Source organism: Pogoniulus pusillus, chromosome 40, assembly GCF_015220805.1.
Source record: "Pogoniulus pusillus isolate bPogPus1 chromosome 40, bPogPus1.pri, whole genome shotgun sequence".
Taxonomy (NCBI): domain Eukaryota; kingdom Metazoa; phylum Chordata; class Aves; order Piciformes; family Lybiidae; genus Pogoniulus; species Pogoniulus pusillus.
In genome coordinates, this window is record NC_087303.1 from 4,072,494 (window position 1) to 4,096,192 (window position 23,699).

The 23,699-nt window shown below is 49.8% G+C and overlaps 1 protein-coding gene across 12 annotated transcripts in view; it reads right to left on the reverse strand.

Moving 5' to 3' along the window:
* Positions 1-23,699, reverse strand: part of TANC2 (tetratricopeptide repeat, ankyrin repeat and coiled-coil containing 2) — a 327,280-nt gene that overhangs the window by 45,567 nt on the left and 258,014 nt on the right. For all 12 annotated transcript variants that reach the window (XM_064174070.1, XM_064174071.1, XM_064174069.1 and 9 more), the window contains 2 exons: positions 16,724-16,890; positions 13,394-14,001 (listed from right to left, as the gene is read on the reverse strand). In XM_064174070.1, the coding sequence (XP_064030140.1) occupies positions 13,394-14,001; positions 16,724-16,890 (775 nt within the window). The remainder of the gene's footprint in view (positions 1-13,393; positions 14,002-16,723; positions 16,891-23,699) is intronic.

Below are 23,699 nucleotides of genomic sequence, written 5' to 3' on the forward strand. Positions count from 1 at the left end.
ATAGAGAAGAGTGAGGAAAGATCTTCTCAATGCTTATAAATACTTCCAGGGTTGGTATCAGGAGGATGGGACCAGACCTTTCCCAGTGGTGCCCAGGGAGAGCACCAGAGGTGATGGGCACACACTTGAACACAGTAAGTTCCACCTAAACATGAGCAGGAACTTCTTTGCATAGAGGCTGGTGGAGCACTGGCACAGCTGCCCAGAGAGGTGGTGGAGCCTCCTCCTCTAGAGTCACTCTTGAACCTACCTGGACAGCACAGAATCATAGAACAGTTTGGGTTGGAAGGGACTTCAAAGTTCAGCCAGTTCCAACCCCCTGCCACAGGCAGGGACACCTCCCACTAGAACAGGTCACTCAAGGCCTCATCCAACCTGGCCTTGAACACCTCCAAGGAGGGAGCAGCCACAACCTCCCTGGGCAACCTGTGCCAGTGTCTCACCACCCTCACTGCAAAGAGCCCTTTCCTGACATCCAGTTTCAATCTCTCCTCTGCCACTTTAAACCCATTCCTCCTGGTCCTGTCATTACAAGATCTTGTCAGTAGTCCCTCCCCAGCCCTCCTGGAGCCCCCTTCAGATCCTGCAAGGCCACTCCAAGCTCTCCTGGAAGCCTTCTCCTCTCCAGGCTGCTGAGCCCCAACTCTCTCAGCCTGTCCTCATAGCAGAGCTGCTGCAGTCCTCTGAGCATCTTGGTGGCCTCCTCTGCACTGGCTCCAACACTTCCATGTCCTGCTTGTGCTGGGGGCTACAGACCTGCACAGAGGAGTCCAGGTGGGGTCTGAGGAGAGCAGAGCCAAGGGGCAGAATCCCTTCCCTTGCCCTGTGCCCACACTGCTCTTGCTGCAGCCCAGCACAGGGTTGTGTCTGGGCTGCACTCACACTGCAGGCTCATGTTGAGCTTTTCATCACCCCAGGCTCCCAGGTCCTTTTCCTCTCAGCCATTCACCACCCAGCCAGGAGTTGTGCTTGGGATTGCACCAACCCAGGTGCAGGACCTTACACTTGGCCTTGTTGGATTTCATCCATGCTGTGCAAGCTGCTCTGGGTGACCCTGCTGTGGCAGGGGGTTGGCCTGGATTATCTCCAGACATCACTTCCAAGCCCTGTGACTCCATGACCCCCTTGAGAATATCCATGAGCAACACATTACCTCTGTGACACTTCCCAGCCCTTGGCTTTGGGCTTGTTGATAAATCCTTGCAGTCCCTGCTTCTGTCACTGCTAATTTCATGCTAACCCAGCAGCCTCCCTTGGCTCTTCTGCCCTTTTTCTTTTCTCCTGGTACATTTTTTTCCCAATGCAGCAGAGGATGGCAGTAATGATTTTTACATCAAGGAGCTCAGTGAAATGATTTGCTTTGAGTTTCACCACTGCAGAGTTTATCATCAGAGATTTTTCTATTTTTAATGTTAAGATTTCTTCTCTGGGAAAAATTAATAGCAGGGCTCAGGTCTGGCTGCCTGTGGCTGCTCTGTGCTTGCTGCTGCCCAGGTCAGCTCCTCATGGGCCAGGGACTGCCTGCAAGCATGTGCATGGGCATGGGTAAAGACAGAGAAGGCAAGAGTGTGGCCAGCAGATCAAGAGTGGTTCTCCTCTCCCTCTACTCTGCCCTAGAAAGGACATCTGCTGTACTGGGTCCAGTGCTGCAGAGACAGGGAACTACTGAAGAGAGCTCAGCAGAGGCTACAAAGATGTTGAAGGGTCTGGAGCAGCTCTGTGAGGAGGAAAGAGGCTGCTGAGCATGGAGAAGAGCAGCCCCAGAGAGCATCTTCTCAATGATCATCAATAGCTAAAGGGTGAGGGGGCAAGAGAATGGGAGCAGACTCTTTTCAGTGGTGTCCAGTCACAGGACAAGGAGGCACAAGAGGCACAAGCTGGAGCCCAGGAGGTTCCATGAGAACACAAGAAAAGAATTCTTTAGTGTGAGGCTGCTGGAGCAGGCTGCCCAGAGAGGTTGTGGAGCCTCCTTCTCTGGAGAGATTCCAAGGCCAACTGGACACTGTGATCCTGGGCAACTTGCTGGGGGATGCCCCTGCTTTAGCAGCGAGGGTGAACTGGATGATCCCCAGACAGCCCTTCCAGTCCCTGCCCTTCTGTGTGACAAGTCTTCATCCTTTTAAGCCCCAGCAGGCAAAGTGAAAGAGACTGAAAAAGCTGCCAGCTGACTCCAGAGCCAGGACCCTGCACTACTGCAGTAAAAGACAGGCAAAATCAGTGAGAATCAGTCCCATTTACTTTCTGAACCTACTGAGGCTCAAACTCCCTGATTTACACCCACAGCTCCCTTCTTCCAGCTAATCCCATGAAACCATTCCAAAATCCAGAGATCTGACACTGTGCCCAGTGGCTCTGGTCTTCCAAGAGCTGTGTGTTCATGTTTTATTCAGCTCTGCAGAGTGTGATTTCATAACTCCTCTCTGCTCTGCCAGAGCCTGGAGCCTCCTTTGCTTCCAGCAGGACGTCTGTCCAGCCTGAAGAGGGGTCGAGCTCAGCTCAGCCAGCTCCTCTTGGAGGATCACTTAATCACCCAAATGGATTTATTGATTTTTGTAACATGCTTCCCCCCCTCTGATGTCCTAATTGCAAATTAAACTTGGAAGGAATTGACATTAGACAGGAAAACTCAAACAAAACAGGGAAGCCTCCTAAGCAGGCAATACTCCTTCATTCAGAGCTAAAAACTGGTTTAATTTTCTGAGCTAACTGAGAAAGCCAAGTTCAAAGCCAAGAAGAAGTCTTTCCATCCCTTGGGTCAGGTCTCCTTGCAGCCAGACAAGCTATGGAGTAGCTGATCAAACCCAATCTCCCCACTAGAAGTAACTGAGGACACTACAGTGATGTGCTAGCACCTCCAGCTGCTTCAGCAAGCTGCAGGCACACCTCCTGAGGAGAAGGACAAGAGACCTCTGCCAGCCTGGGTCCTGCTTGCTTTCTCCATCCAAAAGCTGCCTTCTTTGCACTGCACCACTCATGCCACAACCACAACTGCTCACTGCACAGAGGAGCATCCACTGGCCTCAGCTGCAAAAGAGAACCAGAAAGCTCCAAACCCCTCTGATGTGGTACTGGCAGCACCCAGAGCCTTCTCCTTCAGGGGGAAGGTTTGGTCAAGTGACTCTCAGAGATCTAGCAGCAATGACCTCACTGTCACTGCAAGGACCTGCAGTGATGAGGGGCAGTGATTTTAAATTAGAGAAGAGCAAAATTAGAAGGGATGGATTATAAGAGCTGTGGTTAGCAGGTTGAGAGAGGTTCTCCTGCCCCCTTTACTCTGCCCTGGTGAGGTCACACCTGGAGTACTGTGTTCAGTTCTGCCCTCCCAGTTCAAGAGGGACATAGAACTGCTGGAGAGAGTCCAGCACAGAGCCACAGAGATGCTGAAGGGAATGGAACAGCTCTGTTATGAGGAGAGCCTGAGGGAGCTGGGGCTGGGAGGTGGAGAGGAGATTGAGAGGTGACCTCAGCAATGGTTATAAAGATGTGCAGGTGAGTGGCAGGAGCTGGAGCCAGGCTCTGCTGGGGGATGCCAGTGCCAGCACAAGGGGCAGTGGTGGAAGCTGAGGCAGAGGAAGTTTCATTTAAACATGAGGAGGAATTTTTTCCCTGTGAGGGTGCCAGAGCCTGGCACAGGCTGCCCAGGGGGGCTGTGGAGTCTCCCTCTCTGGAGATATTCAAAACCTGCCTGGATGTGTTCCTGTGTGATCTGTCCCAGGTGATCCTGCTCTGGCAGGGGGTTTGGACTGGCTGAGCTTTGGAGGTCCCTTCCAGCCCCTGACACTCTGTGACTCTGTGATAAGAGCAGAATTAGGTTGGATGCTAGGAGGAAGATCTTTACCATGAGGGTAGTGGAAAACTGGAATAGGTTGCCCAAGGAGGCAGTTGAGCCTCTCTCCTTGGAGATAGTCAAGGTCAAGCTTGGAGATATTCGAGGTCAAGCTTGACAAGGCTCTGGGCAGCTTGATCTAGTGGAGGCTGTCCCTGCTCACTGCAGTTTGGACTGGGTGACTTTTGGAGGTCCCTTCCACCCCAAACCATTCTATGATTCTGTGACTCTATGATACAGCTCACCTGAAACTGATTCCATGCTGTGGTCTCAGTCTCACCTTTATTTCTTAAGCACTAAAAGTTCCACAGCTGCTAACCATCTTTTCTCAAGGATGGGGCACAGATGCCTCAGGTTATGTCACAACCTGGGTACCATGGAGCAAAAGCTGGTCTGCTGTATCTGGGATATCTGCATCCACACTGGGAGCTGATCCCAGAGAACCTCCACACTACACAAACAGCAGCAGCTGCGTGCTGGGAACTGCCAAGAGAAGCAGCAGAGAGGAAAAGCAGACACCTCTGAGGGCACCATTCAGATTTAAGGTAGCAAAAAAGATACTTAACAATGACTTAAAAATACTGAAGAAAAATGGCAGGATGAAGGAGAGGGGAACAAAATCCATTTCCCAATGCTCACAAGCTCTGACTTAATGGGATATGAAAAAAACAACCCAACAGATCCAGGGAACAGAGATGCAATTCCCTTGTTTCTGCTCAGTCCATAAGGCTTTTCAGAAGATCTGCTGGTTGCCAGCTGGTTGCCAGCAGATTATGTTATCTTCAATAAAAAGATGTCCAAGAGCAGTGTGAGAAGACTGCTGGCATATTTAATAGATCTGGTGGATGGGTAACATGAATAACAAAGGCTAAAGTAAGGTCATTTCTTCAGTGCAAGAGTGAACAGGCACTGGAACAGGCTGCCCAGGGTGGTGCTGGAGTCACCAGCCCTGGAGGTGCTCACAGAACCTGTAGATGTGGTGCTGAGGGGCATGGTGGTGTTGGGTTGATGGTTGGACTCAATGACCTTAGAGGCCTTTTCCCTCTGAAATGATTCTGTGATTCAATCTTTCCCTAAGATTTTCACTGTCTACACAGGAGCACCTCCCCGGCAGTGACAGGCTGAAGGAGTTGGAGCTGTTCAGCTTGGAGAAGACTCCAGGGAGACCTTAGAGCAGCCTTCCAGTACCTGAAGGAGGCTACAAGACAGCCAGAAGGGACTTTTTACAAGGGCTTGCAGTGATTGGGCAAGAGGCAATGGATTGAAACTGGCAGAGAGGAGATTTAGACTGGAAATCAGGAAGAAACTCTTTCCATTCAGGGTGGGGAGACACTGGAACAGGTTGCTCAGGGAGGCTGTGGATGCCCCTTGCCTGGAGATGTCCAAGACCAGACTGGATGAGGCCTTGAGCAGCCTGGGCTGGCAGGAGGTGTCCCTGCCCATGGCAAGGGGGTTGGAACTGGATGATCTTTGTGGTCCCTTCCAACCCAATCCATCCCACTCTATGCATCTCAGAAGGCCAATGGTGATACAGCTCCTGTTCTGATTCCACCTCACATAATCTAGAACGTTCAGTAAAAGGAGGAATGTGATTTGGAAGTGCTTTGCTGCCTCTTTCTCCAGCAGTAAAAGCCAAGGTGAGAAGCAAGATGGAACAAAGTCAGAGCCACTCTCTCCTGAGCTGCTGAAAGATGGCTCTGCTCCACAAACAGGTCTTCAGACTTGAGGAATGAAGTAACAAGAAGAAATTCAGCAGCATTTCTTTCTTCAGCCACCACTGATGGTGCCTCTGATGAATTTCACTTCTCTCTCCTCAGTGGCTCAGTGCCACAGAATGGATTATTCCATGAATATCTTTTTCCATTTAGAGGTGAAAATGGGACAGGCTGCACGAGTTTACAGTCCAGAAGAAGAAAAGATTTTATGAGGACAGCAACTCAAGGCACTAAATATATTCAGAACCCCTTCTGCATCTGACCACTTAAGCTGCATGCCTAATGAGCCAGCTGAAACAGGCTGCTCCTCTGATGTCCTTTCTGGTGATAGTGATCACAGCTGTTCTTCATCTCATCCTTCATGATTTATCATCTGTCTCCCATTTCTCCTCTTCCAACTGAGGCTGCAGCTGCAGTCCAAATTTCAGAGGAAAAACCTGCAGCTAAGTCACTTCACTGCTTCCCTAGACACAGACCCAGCACGTAAAGGGCTTCCAGCTTCCTCCTCTGTGTGCAGCCTGCCCTGACCCTCACATTAACACAACTCCTGGCTTCTGATGCTCAGAGAAGTCCCTCCTTGCACCAAGGGCTTCACACACTTAATTTAGCTCTGCATCAGATGGGAGTCAACATCTAGAGATGCTGGCAGCGTGGATACTTGGGTAAAATAAGCTGCCTCCATTTCTTCTGCTGAGCTGCTGCCCATCCCTTTCACTTCTCAAAATGAACTTGGTTGCAAGTCATGGAATCAGAGGAGTTTATTCTGGAAGTCATATGGGAAGAGGTATTCTCAGAGTCAGCACTCCAGCAGGTCTCTGCTGCTTGGTGAACAGACTGTGTTTGCTCCTCCACTTAACTGGAGGACATGATGATGGATTCATCTTGGTGACTCAGAAATATGGCACTCACTGCAGGCTGCTTGAGGAGTGAGAAGAGCAGGAAGCATTGTGCTGTCCTTCTGATGCATTGGTTAGAAATGAAACCCTGCCCTAGAGCAGGGGTAAGCCACTGCTGATACCATGCTCCAGACTCCTGCCAACACTGGAGCCTTAGAAACGATCACAGAATCACTGTGGTTGAAAGAGACCTTTAAGATCATCGAGTCCAAGCCTTAACCCAGCACTGCCAGGGCACCACAAAACCATGTCTCTCAGCACCACATCCACAGGGCTTTGAAACACCTCCAGGCACAGGGACTGTGGGAAGAGTCTCCCCTTGCAGCCTCCCCAGAGAAGAAGGGAAGAGCACAGCACCTGCAGCCTGCTGTACTGAAGACAGCTCTGCTGGAAACCATGGCAACTCCCCGTGCTGGAGCATCACCGCTGCACGCTGAGCAATGCAGCCTGCCCCAGAGTCACAGAGTCCTCTGGCTAGGAGGCACCTTTCAGCTCCTTGAGCCCAGCACTGCCAGGTCACCACTTAGCCTGTCCCTCAGAACATCTACACGTTCTCTGAACACCTCCAGGGTTGAAGACTCCACCACCTCCCCAGGCAGCCTGCCCCAAAACCTGACCACTCCTACAGTAAAGAATTTACCTAACCCTCTCCTGGCACAACTTGAGGCTGTTTCCTCTTGTCCTATCACTTGTTTCTTAGGACAAAAGACTGACCCCTACCTCACTCCAACCAACTTCCAGGCAGTTGCAGAGAGCAAGAAAATATCCTTTGAAGATCCTTTTCCCCAGGCTAAACATCCCCACTTCCCTCAGCTGCTTCTCATGAGACTTGTGCCTTAGACCCTTCACCAGCTACATTGTCTTGCTCTGGACGTGCTCCAGCACCTCAATGTCCTTGTAGTGAAGGGTCCTTACTTGGGATTTCAGGGAGAGGTTTGTTTTGTGGATGTAGAAGAGGAAGGAAGAGGAAATGCCCTTGACCTCAGTGATGGAGCCTCCAGTGCCTCTCCTTGATTATTTTTTTGTGTGATTTAGACTGGATCTTAGGAAGAAGTTCTTCAGAATGAGAGTGGTGAGACTCTGGAACAGGCTGCCCAGGGAGGTTGTGGATACCTCTTCCCTGGGGGTGTTCAAGGCCAGGTTGGACGAGCAACTGAGTCTAGCTGGGAGGTGCCCCTGCCCATGGCAGGGAGGTTGGAGTAGATGATAGAATAGAATAGAATCAACCAGGTTGGAAGAGATCTCCAAGATCATCCAGTCCAACCTATCCCCCAGCCCTATCCAGTCAACCAGACCATGGCACTAAGTGCCTCATGCAGTCTTTTCTGGAACACCTCCAGGGATGGTGCCTCCACCACCTCCCTGGGCAGCCCATTCCAATGCCAATCACTCTCTCTGCCAACAACTTCCTCCTAACATCCAGCCTACACTTCCCCCAGCACAACTTGAGACTGTGTTCCCTTGTTATGTTGCTGGTTGCCTGGGAGAAGAGCCCAACCCCACCTGGCTACAACCTCCCTTCAGGTAGTTGTAGACAACAATGAGGTCAGCCCTGAGCCTCCTCTTCTCCAGGCTGCACACCCCCAGCTCCCTCAGCCTCTCCTCACAGGGTTTGTGCTCCAGGCCTTTCACCAGCTTTGTCGCCCTTCTCTGGACACCTTCCATGTCTGAGGTTCCTTCCAAACAAAGCCATTCTGTGGCACTATGATTATCAGGTATCTTCTAACAGTCAGTGAGCAGGAGCTGCATGACAAGGCCTGGCATACTGAGGAGAACATCTACTGCTTCATGCAGTTATTTCTGAGCTTGGGTTTCAGAGCCATAGCAGCCCAGCAGTGCCAGGGCTGAACAAGGCACTGACACTCTGCTGTTGAGAGCTGGTTTTGAGGCAGGAGCACAGAGAGCATCTTCTCCTCCCTTAGCTTTCCTATCCAAGAGAAGAAAAGCTGTGAAGCTACCTCAGAGCCCTGGGTGCTGCTTAGGAGAACAGCCTGGACAGATGCATCTCCTCTGGTTTTCTTTGTCAATACTGGAGACACCTCCTGGTGAGCACATCTCCCTGAGCTCCCCTCATAAATCAACAGGAGAAGACTCTTCCCAGGCACTCTTCAGCTGACCTGTTTTAGCCTTTTAGCTGCTGCTGAAATGAATCATTGTTGTTTCTCCCCTCTGACTACAGAGCAAGTCTAGACAAGTAACTCAGCTGGTGATACTTACATCTGGGTAGAATCATTTCACTTTTGGGGTTTATAGCTGCCTGCAGCTCTCTGACTGCTTTTGCCAGGGCAAATCACTTGATTGCTGCCTCTCTCACAGTCCCTTCACTGGCAGCACAGGAAAACAAAACATTTAATCAGTGAAAAATAACTGTCTGGAAGCTTCTGATTAAGCCTAGGCAGAAAGCAGCCCAGCACTGGAGCAGAATTCAGGTTAAGAAACACAAGTGTGAGAAGGGATGCACAACAATGACCATGTTCTCCATGCTCCAGTCACAAAGGATTGGCTCTTTCCCTAAACTGGTTGATGCCATTTGTCACCTGAGAGGCTTGGTGGCAGGCTGGGGAGGTCGTTAGCGTGATGCAGGTTAAATGCTCTGACACACGCTGCCCCGGAGCCCAGCTGATGGCCAGGGGGCGTGCTGGGGGGATGCACCGAGGGAGAGCTGGCAGTGAGAGTCTGCCTTCTGATGCCAGCTACTCAGAATGGTGAGGGTTGAAAGGGACCTCTGCAGAGAGACACTTTCGTGCAGTGTTGCAGCACAGCAAAGGAGGACTCAGCCCAAGACAACAGCCACTGCTGTGCTACAGAGATTCAAAGGCTTATAGAGGCACAGAACTGTTTTGGCTGGAAAAGGCCTCCAGGGTCATCAAGTCCAACCACTAACCCAAGGCCACCACAACCATTAAACCATGTCCTGAAGTGTCACGGTCACATGTTTGTGGAACACCCCCAAGGATGGTGACTCCACCACCTCCCTGGGCAGCCTGTTCCAGTGCCTGACCTAAACTTCCCCTGCTCAAACTTGAGGCCATTTCTTCTCATCCTATCACCTGATACTAGGGAGAAGAGCCCAATTCCCACCTCACTCCAACCTCCTCTCGGGGAGCTGTAGAGACCAATAAGGTCTCTGCCTCTCAGCCTCCTCCTCTCCACACTAAACACTCACAGTTCCCTCAGCTGCTCCTCCCCAGCCCTTTTCTCCAGCTTTGCTGCCCTTCTCTGGAACCTCAGTGTCTGCCACCTCAATGTCTTCCTTGGAGAGAGGAGCCCAAAACTGAACCCATTACTCAAGGTGTGTCCTCCCTAGCGCTCAGCGCAGGGGGACAATCAGTCCTGCTGGCCACACTACTGCTGATCCAGGCCAGGATGCTCATTGCAAACCTGACAGAATGCTCTGCAAGACACCACCATAATGTAGTAAAGGACAAAAAAAGCAATTCTGTAGTAAGGACAAGGAACTGCATTTGGAAGGAGCAGCTCTGACTTAGCCCAATATGGTTATGCAGCACAAGCACAGTGAGCGCTCAGAGGAGGGTTCAGCACCTCAAGAGGCTAACACAAACCCCTCGAGGATGGAGATCTGCTGTTTTGTCTTCAAAGCAGAGAAAAATGTGCTAATTTCTGGACATTGTGTTCTTCCTCTCCTCTCTTTCCTGCACTTCCAAGACCGTGGAACTTGCTCCTTAATGAGACACGGAAGACTACCCCAGCTGCAGCCACGCAGACACGAGGCCCATTATCCCCATTTCCTTCCTAACATCCTCACACCTGGACACTCTGTCAGGGTAAGTCAATTAAGAGTGGCTTCACAAAACCACATTTCACTTCAAAGCTCTTCTCCTGGGGCAAAAAAATCAGCTTCAGCAAGTGGACTCTGGGCATCGAGATGGCAAGGTCAAATTAACGGCGCATCTCTGCAGCGCCGGATGATGAACTGGAGGAGTTGTCCATACAGCTGCCACGTCCCCTCAATTCCCCAGAGAGAAATCAAACTGGCTCTGAACGAACCAGGCACAGGGAAAACCTTCACAGGCTGCTGCTATGAGCTCTGTCAGTGGTGAGCTCTGCTCCTTCCAGCAGCAGTAAAATGAAAACCCATTACTTATCTTAATTGCCGCTAAGGGTTTACCACGCGCCGAGCTCCACAGCTCAATATTAGCTCTTCCCCGAGAGCTGGACAGGAGGATTTTTGAGGAGCACGAGAGCTAAATCTCAGGAGGTCCTCTCTATTAATCACTGAAATGTATCCTGTTTCATTAACTACCATCAGAGTATAATGCAATTAGTGAGCATTTTACAGCAGAGATATTTATTAGTCCTTCAGTACATATGGACCCACGCTCCAGGCGGTGCAAGCCCCTTCTGTGCACTGCAACTTCTTTTCAGCAGTGGTGAGGAGCTGGGTTGGGTCAGCTCTGCTTGGCAAGGACAGGAGCATTCCTTGTACACCTTAAATCACCATTAATGGTGTGAAATGGCACACATGGGGTGGAAAGTGAAGCCTGAAAGCCTCCTAAAGAGAACTGAGGGCAGTGTGATGTGTTAGCGATGTCTGTGAAAGGCAGCACCAAAGCCAAAGCCAAAGCCTGGGCAGAGATCTAGCACAGATTTGTGATTTGTTGAGAGGATTTGGGCTAATTTGTGCCTTTGTGCTAAAATCACAGAGCCACAGAAGAGAATCATAGAATTGTTTTGGTTGGAAAAGCTCCTTAAGATGATCCAGTCCTCTGCCAAGTCTGGTGCCAAATCATGTCCCTCAGCACCACATCTCTGTGTCTTTTCAACACCTCCAGGGATGGGGATTCAACCACCTCCCTGGGCAGGCTGTGCCAGTGTTTGAGAACCCTTTCAGCAAAGAAGTTTCTTCTAATGTCCAAACTAAAACTCCCCTGGTGCCACTTGAAGCTCTTGCTTCTCATCTTGTCACTTGCTGCCAGGGAGAAGAGACCAACTCCCACCTGGCTCCAACCTCCTGTCACATAGCTGTTGTGGCTGCACACCTGGTTTACTCTGAAACCACCCAAAATGCAGCACATTAGAGTTTCAGCCTGGATTTGACATTCTGAGAACACCACTACCCACTGCAACGAGAGCAAAGAGGACTACTTCTGGCCCCAGAGAACCAAAGCCCCCACATTACCCAGCTGTAACCACTGCCACCACACACAGCACTCAACACTCACGAGTGGTCTACCCACCATGTAACCATGGAGCACCTGAGTTTCATCTCTGTAGTAGAGAAGGGAAGTTTGCAAGCTGCTCTTGCTGTCTTTTGTCACAGCTGAGTGCTGTGTGATGCGTGGGCACTGCCCTGCATGCTGCCTGCTGGTCCTCTGCTCAGCTGGCAACAAGCTCCCTTGCCAGCCAAAACCAGTAGCACTGGGTGGAAGTGACTGGGATGGAGAAAGCTCCACAGAGGGAGACTCCACATCCTCCCTAGGCAGTCTGTCCCAGTGCTTTGGCATCCTCCATAGGAGTGGAACCTCCTATGCCTCAACTTCCACCCACTGCCCCTTGTCCTGTCACTGGGCATCACCAAGCAGAGCCTGGCTCCAGCCTCCTGGCACTCACCACTTACATATTCATAAACATTAATCAGCTTATCCTTTAGTCTCCTCCTCTCCAAGCTCCCAGCCCCAGCTCCATCAGGCTCTCCTCATAAGGAAGATGTTCAACTTCCTTAATAATTTTTGTGGTTCTGTGCTGGACTCTCTCAAGCAGCTCCCTGTCCCTCCTGAACTGGGGGGGCTCAGAACTGGACACAATACTCCAGATAAGACCTCACCAGGACAGACTAGAGGGGAAGGAGAACCTCCCTCAACCTCTCCAAGCTCTCAGCTCCAAGGGTGCAAGCATCACCAGCAGGGTGGAAAAGCACTACTCAGTGACAAGCACTTAATGACCCCGAGGAAGAGTACTAACTAACTGATGGAGATGCTATAAAGACAACCTGCAGCTGAGAGATGCTTCACAAAGGGTTTGCTCCATTGGGCTGCTGTGCAGAACCTGCTCACACAGAGATGATGCCCATGGGGAGGAGCTGTGGAGTATTTTTCTGCTGCAGCCTGTTTACCACAGAATTGGAAGTGGTAAATTACTCTGACACCACTAACAGTGAGAGCTGCTTCCACCAGCCAGGTGGATACTCGGTGCCAGCAGACGCCATCAGCAGACTGACCACTGGGGCTGGGAGATGCATGGGCACAGCCTCGGACCTCAGTCTTGCCCTGATTTTTATGATCTTAAGAACTGAGCAGGCCCAATGGGGCAAAGTCTACGAGATAAACTACCAGAATTACAGCCAAGTGTGTCTGTTTCCACTCTTGAGCAGAAACAAAGATAACATTGACAGTGATCATCGGGTTCAAGGCATATAAATCTAACCATGATTAAATTCCCTTCCCTGTGAGCTAAGCCAGGAACTCAGCTGCTATCTGGATGGAGATAATGGATGCATTTACAGCCCAAAATTACCACAGCCTGATTCTCTTCCTTATTCTGCTTTAAAAAAGACATTTAGTAGGACTACAATGAAGACAACTTCAAGAAGCCAACTGCAGGAGACCCACACCAGCCATCCTTCAGCTTATCCTCCCCTTGACACAGCTTTGGTGCCTCTGGAGAGAGGGAAGATGACTTCCTTGCTCCAGACTGCAGGCAGGAGTAGCCTGCTGAAATGAAGACACCCCTGGTGGTGCCTCTACAGGAGCTAGGCAACTTGAGGCCTTCTGAGGAACAGATCCCCTCCTTCTGATGAGAGTTATCAGGTTTGCCAGGTCAGTTGTGTGCTTATTGCTTCCCACCAACAACATAAAGATCTAAGGTGGCCACTACAGCGCAGACGGACCAAAGTCAAACCACCACATCCACGTGCAACCTTCTAACATGAAACAGTGCAGGTGAGAGCCCAGGATGAACACAGTTGCAAGCTCTGGTTTCTCAGAGTGTTTGCTTACCTAGGGTCACAGAGAAACTTGGTCTTTTCACCTTCTTCTCTCCAAATGAGCCACTCTCGGAAAGAGGGATGAACAAACATTCGCGTCATGTCTCTACGTTTGATAAGAAACATAGACAGGTTCTCCATCCTCTGCTGAAAGTCATCCCACTCCAAAGTGCCCTCAATGTTACCTGCGTTGATGGCCTGAAAAATATGCTCATCTGTTAAGGGGTGCAGAGATGCCACTGCCACGTTCAAGAGGGGCATAACCCGATCAAAGGAAGACTGCGTTGGGAATTTCATATTGCACTGCAACAGGTAAACTTCTGACAGAGACACTGGGACTACTTTGTAGCTGGAGCTTTTTAGTACCAGGTAGCCTTTCTCTATGAGATCAAAAGTGAGTTTTAGGTACAGGTAGGAGCCTTGGCTCAAGGTCTTGAGGTGAGAACTGAGTTTGCCAAAGGTAGTGTTGTCCATTTTGCCGTTAAGGGAGATGTTGTTCTGGATCTCCGAGCTGCTGTGGATCCGATGAAGGATATATGCCTGCAGGTCCTGGTCTATGGCTTCATTCTCTTCCAGTCTATCCAAAAATATTCTGTGGAAGGGCAACAGCTTAATTATTTCCTACAAAGAAAGAAAGAAAGACAAAAAAGGATACTTAGGTTGGCAGTGTTTATTATTCATTAAGTAAACGCAATTCACATTACAATAGCACCTCTGAGACTCCTTTAAGACCTCTTCAATCAGGGCAAGCACACAAGATGGCAGTTTGTGCCCTCAGGACCTCACCATCTCATCTGTAATCCAGTAGGTTGTGTGGTGAAACATGACTGAAATAAAAATGAAGGACAATGATCCTAATAGAGCATCCATGGAAAGGGCTGGAACATTCAGAGCCTTTGGTATTTCTACCCCATCCTAACCACGGATGGACAGGTCACCTTTTCTGCTGTCACATCAGAGGGAAGGGACAGCCAGATGACAAGTCTGAAGCCAGAAGAAATTCTGCTGAAGCTGAGCCTAAAGCTTAAGACCTCCCTGATGGCAATATCAGGAAGATAACAGCAAGCATCTTGCAGTGCACAGTCTGTCTGCTGTGGGACACTGTGCCCAGGGACTCTCTCATCTGCTGAACTCACTGATGATGCTTAAGCAAAATAAACCAAAGACCTGCATCAGGAATGGTGTGGTCAGCAGGAGCAGGGAGGTCATTCTGCCCCTGTACTCTGCACTGCTTAGACCACACCTTGAGTATTGTGTTCAGTTCTGGGCCCCCCAGTTTAGGAGGGACATTGAGATGCTTGAGCGTGTCCAGAGAATGGCGACAAGGCTGGAGAGAGGCCTTGAGCACAGCCCTACGAGGAGAGGCTGAGGGAGCTGGGATTGGTTAGCCTGGAGAAGAGGAGGCTCAGGGCAGACCTTATTGCTGTCTACAACTACCTGAGGGGTGGTTGTGGCCAGGAGGAGGTTGCTCTCTTCTCTCAGGTGGCCAGTGCCAGAACAAGAGGACACAGCCTTAGGCTGCGCCGGGGGAGGTTTAGACTCGAGGTGAGGAGAAAGTTCTTCCCTGAGAGAGTCATTGGACACTGGAATGGGCTGCCCGGGGAGGTGGTGGAGTCGCCGTCCCTGGGGCACTTTAAGGCAAGGTTGGACGTGGCACTTGGTGCCATGGTCTAGCCTTGAGCTCTGTGGTAAAGGGTTGGACTTGATGATCTGTGAGGTCTCTTCCAACCCTGATGATACTATGATACTATGATACTATGATACCATCAGAGGCCTTTGCAAAGGAGCTCTTGTGTCATGGGCTCTCAGATAGTGTGAGCAATGGTGCTGGACTAGGCAGATTCAGGAGATGCCATCAAATCTCCCATGAACTACAGAGGGTGAGCAGAGTGCCAAGCTAAAGCTTGCAGTGATGACCACAGGGCTGCAAAAGCCCTCATTAACTGAGGAATTCAAGTCATAAGGATGCAATTTACCTACAATTACAAAAAGATCCCTTCCAAATGATGTTTAAGCAACTCTGTTAGTGAGATTAAAAAACCCAGAAGCACTGCAGCACAAACCCACAGCCAGCCCATGCTCTTCTGGTGTCTTGAGGAGCAGCTGTTGTTAGCATCTGGCTGCCTTGATGGAGCTGGAACCAGCACTCAGCTCCCTGCCAGGAGCAGCACAGTAAATCAACTTGTGGATCTCAGTAAATACCAGCAAATCTCAGTAAAATTGCTTCATGGAGCTTGGTAAAAATGAATTCCTCAGCTCAGGGCTAAGGAAAAAGTGGCCCAGGTTGCCCAGATTGGTGACAATGCCCCATCCTTGGAACCAGTTCAGGTCAGGTTGTTTGGGGCTCTGAGCAACCTGTTCTAGTTGCAGATGTCACTGCATGCTGCAGGGGGGTTGGACTAGGAGGCCTTTAAAGGTCCCTTCCAACCCAACCAGTCTGTGATTCTGTGATTTCAGTAATGAAAAAAATGAGAAGCCAGAGCTGCAGATGTCTTTGTGTCCAGAGCCAGCTAAAGAGTGGCTCTGAGCTGGCTCCCAAACACATGTCCCATCCCTCTGATGTCTGTCTCCTCTGGGCTCCAGGCTCTGACACTGAGTGTGAATGTTCCCAACAAGTGGTGCTGCAAATCAGCCAGCTCTGCTGTGAAAGAGTTGACAGAACAGATCTGCCCTAACTGGGTCATTGTGTTTGCTTGCCAGCCTGCTCCACTCAGACATGACTTAAGCCAACAAACTAAGGTCAGCTCAGTCCTAGTGCTGAGAGAGTGAGGATGGACAGGCTAAGGACAGGCTGAAGGAATGAATCCACCCAGCTGCAAGCTTTAGAGCAACCCAAACAACATTCAGGTTGAGAGCTTCAGCACCTGCTCAAGGTGGTTGTCTCTGAGCCAAATAACGCCTTGGCCTGACACTGGCTCCTCCAGACTGAAACAATCAGATCCTCACACTCTGGGTCACATAGAAGGGGTGCAAAGACAAATTTCTTTGCCCTTCCACATGGAGGAGAGGGTGTTCTTGAGCAGCACAAGCTGACATCAGGCCTTACCCTCCTAGTATGTTTGCTGAGTGAGCAGCCTGTTGGCATGTGAGCTGTCTCTCTCACCTAAACCATTTGATGGTGGACATTGATTGACACAAATAAATGATGCTGCATGAGATCCACTCCAGGCTGCAGAGTGAGTTTGGGGATATAAATGTAAGTCCAAGTAGAAAAAAAGCCCAAAGGATATAAATGAAAGGAAATAAAGAGTTCTAAGCAAATCCAGATATCCACTAAGATCTTCTGTACCAAAGCCCAGCCTAACAGTGATACAGTTTAACACAATTCTTGGTGTCAACATACCTGTAGACTTGTCCTGACTGTCACTACCAGCTTCAGCCAGGAAGGGAACTTCCCAATCATTTTGCTCAGGAATGATACTATGGTGTCTCCATAATCTGGCTTGTGAAATTCAGCCTCATTTAAGCCATCAATTAATATAATGAAATCTTCATCAGGAATCTTCCTCTCTGAGAAAAAAAAAAAGAGGGGGAAAAAAGCATTTGTTTGAGAGGCAGGAGACAGGATTATCATGTGCTGCAAAGTCACTTCAGTGTTTTAAAGCACCACCAGCTGCTGCTGAAGAAGGAGGATGCAGCAGAGGCAGGTCTCTTATGACACAGGAATTGCACAGGGGGTAGGCTCACACACAGACACTTTCAGTTCTTGCAGGCATTTTAGTTACAGCATCACAGAATGGCCTAGGTTGGAAAGGACCTCAGAGTGTGCCCAGGTGGCTAAGAGAGCCAATGGCATCCTGGCCTGCATCAGGAACAGTGTGGCCAGTAGGACAAGGGAGGTTCTTCTGCCCCTGTACTCAGCACTGGTCAGGCCACACCTTGAGTGCTGTGTCCAGTTCTGGGCCCCTCAATTCAAGAGAGATGTTGAGGTGCTGGAAGGTGCCCAGAGAAGGGCAACAAAGCTGGTGAGGGGCCTAGAACACAAACCCTATGAGGAGAGGCTGAGCGAGCTGGGGGTGTGCAGCCTGGAGAAGAGGAGGCTCAGGGCAGAGCTCATTGCTGTCTACAACTACCTGAAAGGACATTGTAGCCAGGTGGGGGGTGGCCTCTTCTCCTAGGCAACCAGCAATAGAACAAGGGGACACAGTCTCAAGTTGTGCCGGGGTAGGTCTGGGCTGGATGTTAGGAGGAAGTTGTTGGCAGAGAGAGTGATTGGCATTGGAATGGGCTGCCCAGGGAGGTGGTGGAGGCACCGTGCCTGGAGGTCTTCAAGAAAAGCCTGGATGAGGCACTTAGTGCCATGGTCTGGTTGACTGGCTAGGGCTGGGTGCTAGGTTGGACTGGATGATCTTGGAGCTCTCTTCCAGCCTGGTTGATTCTATGATTCTATTACTTACTCCAGCCTCCCTGCCATGGACAGGGACACCTCTCAACTAGACTCAGCTGTTCCATGCCTCATCCAACCTGGCCTTGGAACACCCCCAGGGAGGAGGCATCCACGACTTCCCTGGGCAGCCTGTTCCACAGTCTTACCACTCTTGCACTGAACAACTTCTTCCTACGCTCCAGTCTAACCCTGCTCTCCCCCAGCTCCAAACCACTCTGCCTCGTCCTACTGCTGGATACCCTTAAGAAAAGCCTCTCTTCAGCCTTCCTGTAAAGGAGTTTGATCACAAGACTGCAGGCAGAGCCTCCTTTTTAAGTGAGTCAGGGGAAATACAAAAGTTCCCACAAAAAGCAAATCACAGATGTTATAAACAGGATATTTTGCTGCTGGTGAGCACAACAACCAAACTGATCCATGTTCAGTCTTGATGGGGCCCTGAGCAGCTTTTTGGAGATGTTCCTGCTGGCTGCAGGGGGATTGGACAAGATCACCTTTGAGAGTCCCTTCCAAGCTGATGTGTTCTGTGAACCTGTGATTCTCTGATGCAGACAATGAAGTCAGAGTCCCTGCGTCAGACACCAAAGCTTGAGCCCAGCTCTGTAACTAAAGATACAGATGCTTCTGGACTCAAAGGTTTCTTCCAACTTCAACAGCTGTGATTCAACTGATTCTATGATTTAAGCTCAAGTGGTGTCTTCTCAAAGGTACTCTTGCCTAATCAATTCAGAAGCAGGTGGGACACAGGACACCTGAGCCTCCAGTTGATGCCACCACCATGCCATTAGCATGTACCGCCGGCGCCGAGCTGCAGAAAGTTTGCTCTCCCTTGTGAAGCACTAGAGACAAACCCTGCTATGAGAAAGCTGAGTACTCCCAGCAGCAGGTGAGCTTTCTCTCTTTGACTTTTAATCACAGCAGCAGGTTTCCCACAACGAGCCAGCACAGGATGTTCATCAATGGCTGGAGCCACCTCAGCGGCGTTCCAGGGAGAACAGAAATGCGTAAACACCTTGCGTCGGTCCTGCCGAGCAGCGAAACCCCAGCTTGTCCTTGCCAACGTCACCAGGCTGCATTTATTTCCTAGCATACTGTTAGAATCCATATGAAAAACATCTTTTTTTTGCACTAAAATTGCCAGAGAACCTTTGTTCAGTCGACTTCTCAGTACTGTTATTGGAAAACACACTTTATGCCTCCCTGAAACCCTGGAGTGAACACAGCGCCTGGGGTTTATACCCACACCTCATGTTTCTCATAAAGCCTGAGGGAGAGAGGGGAAAGCAGGCAAGAGGGAAAGAATCAGAACTTTGTTCTGCTATCAATTATTTAGATTCCTTGAGATTAAAAACTCCATAAATTTGAGCAACACAAATCTGACTTTCTCGGCGACGTTCACCGTTAACGGCAGAGCGATGACTTTGCCCCAGCAGCATTAAAGCTTCAGCAGCACCTTGTAAAAGACCTGCTGGTGTAGTCACAGAGTTTCAAAGGTTGTATGTTTTAAACCCAACTCCCAGACACTGTTCATTTTGTTACAAAACATTTGCTGCAAATTCAACCTCTCCAATCAGCAAAGCTGAAAGAAGAGGGACCTGGCCAGGCTGGATGGGTGGGCAGAGGCCAAGGGGATGAGACTGAACAAGGCCAAGTGCAGGGTGCTACACTTTGGCCAGAACAACCCCAAGCAGCACTGCAGGCTGGGGCCAGAGTGGCTGAGAGCAGCCAGGCAGAGAGGGAGCTGGGGGTGCTGGTAGAGAGGAGCTGCAGAGAAGAGGCAGCAGTGTGCCCAGGTGGGCAGCAAAGCCAATGGCATCCTGGGCTGGCTCAGGAGCAGTGTGGGCAGCAGGACAAGGGAGGTTTTTCTGCCCCTGTGCTCAGCATTGCTCAGGCCACACCTTGAGTGCTGTGACCAGTTCTAGGCTCCTGAATTGAAGATGTTGAGGTGCTGGAAGGTGTTGAGAGAAGGGCAGCAAAGCTGGGGAGGGGCCTGGAGCACAGCCCTGTGAGGAGAGGCTGAGGGAGTAGAGAAGGCTCAGGGCAGACCTCACTGCTGTCTACAACTACCTGAAGGGAGGCTGTAGCCAGGTGGGGTTGGGCACTGCTGCCAGGCAGCCAGGGCCAGAAGAAGGGGACACAGCCTGAAGCTGTGCCAGGGCAGGTTCAGGCTGGGTGTTAGGAGAAAGTTGTTGTCAGAGAGAGTGATTGGCACTGGAATGGGCTGTCCAGGGAGGTGGTGGAGCCACTGCCCCTGGAGGTGTTGAAGCCAAGCCTGGCTGGGGCACTTAGTGCCATGGTCTGGTTGACTGGACAGGGCTGGGTGCTAGGTTGGACTGGATGAGCTTGGAGCTCTCTCTCTTCCCATTTGGTTGATTCTATGATTCTAAGGTCCCAAGCACTGGCTCCAATGGAACTGTCTTGAGTGTAGAGCCCAAAAGGGTTAGGGAAAAAAAAGGACCTCAAGCTTTCAGCTAGAATTTTTCCACCTCCCAGAATTTAGGACCAGGTGGGGGTCAACCTACTTGGCAAGGAAAACAAGCATCCTCTGAACTGAAAGGCAAGAGCTGGAACCCCTCCCAAGGAGTTACTGTAACAAGCACAAATTATTTTGCTTTAGAGCAGCGGTTCCCAAATGTGTCCTTTTGTTTGCCAGGAGTGTTGGGAGGAAGAGCAGCCATGCTCCTCCCACACTGACATTTCTCCATGCCAAGAAAACCAACTGCTGCTGAGCTGGGCTGGCTCTAGCTCTGCCTTGTGCCTGGTGGCACCATGCGTGTCGGATGCAGATGCTGCTGCTCGGAGCCTGGACACTGTGCTTTGAAGAGCTGATCTGAACAGCAGGGCTTTGGATCTGGTAGAAGCTGCATCTGCTTCATGTTGGCTCCTGTGTGGAGTCTTTTTAGCATACAAGGACAATCTTTTCAGCAGGGCTCGTGGTAGGATCACAGGATTGCAGGATGTTAGGGTTTGGAAGGGACCTCCATAGATCATTGAATCCAACTCTGCTGCCAAAGCAGGATCATGAAATATAGCTCAGGTCACACAGGAACACATCCAGACAGGTCTTGAAAGCCTCCAGAGAAGGAGACTCCACAGACTCACTGGGCAGCTTGTGTCAGTGCTCCCTGACCCTTCCAGTAAAGAAGTTCTTCCTCATGTTGAGGGTTTTAAACTGAAAGAGGGAAATTCAGACCAGATACAAATAACTTCTTTATGCTGAGGGAGGTGAGACCCTGCCCCAGGTTGCTCAGAGGGTGGGCCATGCTCCATCCCTGGAACCAGCTGAGGTCAGGTTGTCTGGGGCTCTGAGCAACCTGCTCTAGTTGCAGATGTCCCTGCAACTAGGGGGGTTGGAGTAGGTGGCCTTTAAAGGTCGCTTCCAACCCCAAACCATTCTGTGATTCTATGATGTGTGGGGAGGTACCAGAAAATCAGCTGAACTATTTCTGCAGCCATTGTTCTAGTAAACAGTGGTTTGCAGGACAAGAGAGTCCTGAGCTCCACAATGCTCTGGTAGTTTTCATGGCAACGAGCAAAGATCTTAAATTTAGCAATCCTCACAAGGACTTAGTTTTATCTAGCTGAGGGGAAAAAAGAAATGGAGACCAAAAAAAGCAATGCTGCACTAGAGAAAGCCCTGAAATCTCTGATCAGAAGCCTTGTTGCCAGTTCCCCTAGATGCTGTACCTGGCACCTACAGACTTTCATGGCATCAGCTCTTGTGGTCAAGAAGTCTACTACATCATGGCAAGGAAAGGGAAAAACTTTCACCCCCTAAAGAAATAAATCAAGGACACTGCCACAAGCAGAGCTTGCTTGTTGTCACCTTCAGAACTGTGAGGCCAGGTCTGGGATGTGAAAGCAAGGAAAGAGAAATTCAAACACAAGCTGTCGTTAGTGTTTCTTCACCCATAGCCCTGAAACACACCCCAGGAGAGAGGGATGGTGAACTTCTCACTGCCAAACAATCACAAAGGGATATTTCCAGCTTCATCAGACCTCACTTCTTCCCTGGAAAGCTTTTCAGGTGCAATGCATCTGTGGCTTTGGGAACAGGTTCCCCATGAGCCTGCAATGTGCCCTCATGGCCAAAAAGGCCAGTGGTCTCCTGAGGTGCATGAAGAAGTCTGACCAGCAGGTCAAGAGGTTCTTTTCCCACTCTGCTCTGCCCTAGGGAGATCACAACTGCAGCCCTGGGTACAGTTCTGATCAAACCAGTTCAACAGAGACAGAGAACTACTGGAGAGAGTCCAACAGAGGCTACAAAGATGCTGAGGGTCCTGGAGCATCTCTGTGAGGATAGGCTGAGAGCCCTGAGGCTGATGAGTGTGGAGAAGAGCAGTCTGAGAAAGGATCTGATCAATGCTCAGCAAGAGACAAAGGGTGTGGGGCAAAAGCATGGGGCCAGACTCTCTCCAGTGGTGCCCAGTCACAGAACAAGAGGTAACAAGCCAAAAAGTGGAACCCAGGAGGTTCCATTTGACCACGAGGAGAAACTTCTTTGGTGTGAGGGTGCTGGAGCCCTGGAGCAAACTGCCCAAATTGGTTCTACAGCCTCCTTCTCTGACAGATTCCAAACCCACCTGGACACTGTGATCCTAGACGAGTTCCTCTGGGTGACTCTGTGTGCTAGTTTGAAGCAAGCTAGAATGTTTTGGTAACAGAACTAGATAACGGGCAGTGAAATGAAAAACAATTGTGTCTACTTCTCTCACAGTTACGCTGAGAACTCTGGGAAGAAGAAAGACTTTTTCTCCATTTTGTTTCTCTCTCTTGCTTTGGCCTTAGACCTGGTCACATCTCATTAACCCTGCTCCTACTAACCTTGCTCCCTAACCTCTTGGCTGCACCTCTTTTCTTCCTGAGAACTGGGGTAAGGTTGAGAGGGCCGGGGGAGGTGTTGGGGTGGTTTGAGAGCCCCTCCTGGGGACTCAGGTTTCTGGGAGGGGAGTTGTGCTTTCATATCGTTTATCCTTTGTATATTTCTGTATATAATTGTATATAACTGTATATATTGTAAATAGCTGCTTGTAAATTCTGCTAGCTGTAAATAAATTGCTTCATCTATATTCCCAGGGTCCGTCTGAGTTAGCTGGGGCAAATTCAAAAGTGTGGGAGGGGCGGGGTAACCCCCAAACCATCACATTTTTAATTGGCTTTCCCAACGTGGGGCTAGATATTTCAGTGAGTGGTAATTAGCTCTGGGAATTAAGATGAAGCTAATCAAGCAGCTATTGTATTTGGTTGGTGCATTGCTCTGGTCTGGTTTTGTTTTCTTGGCATTTAGTTGGTTAAAAGGTCAAATTGTTGCTTATTTCATTGATCTGGCTTATAATAAGGCTAAAGCTAAGGTTTCAGATATGTTCTGGAGCTGGGGTGATTTTATTCTTGGTTATGCTGGTTTTAATATCTCTGAGAATATTACCAAGGACATTACAGGAGCTCTGGTCAATAATGTGACAATCAATGGAAATTCTGCTTTAAATATGGCTCTAATGAGAGTTATTCAGCCTAAGACAGGAATTCCAACTGTTTGCATAGGTACATGCTCGTGTAAAACTGTTTTTCTTCTCACAGTTTTTAATATTTGCCTCATGATTTTAATATTCATATTAATTTTGGCATTATTGGTGAAAAATTCAAAACCAGTTTCTGTAAGAGCTAGGAAAAATTCTGTGTCTCAGAAGCAGTCTCTTTCACAGCAAAACAAGGGAACACAGTCATCGGCTTCCCCCTTGCCAGCCTCTGCCCCTCCTTCTCCAAGTGCTGGGAACACAGCCAGTGTTCCCACCACTAACATAAACACTGATAACAAAAACAACAACAATCCACAGAGTTCGGTAGGAGCCTCAGGAGCACAGGCAGGTACCCAAAATCAGAATGTTCCTAGCAAAAATGAAAACAAGTCAGGGTTGGCAGGCATCCCAGGAGGACA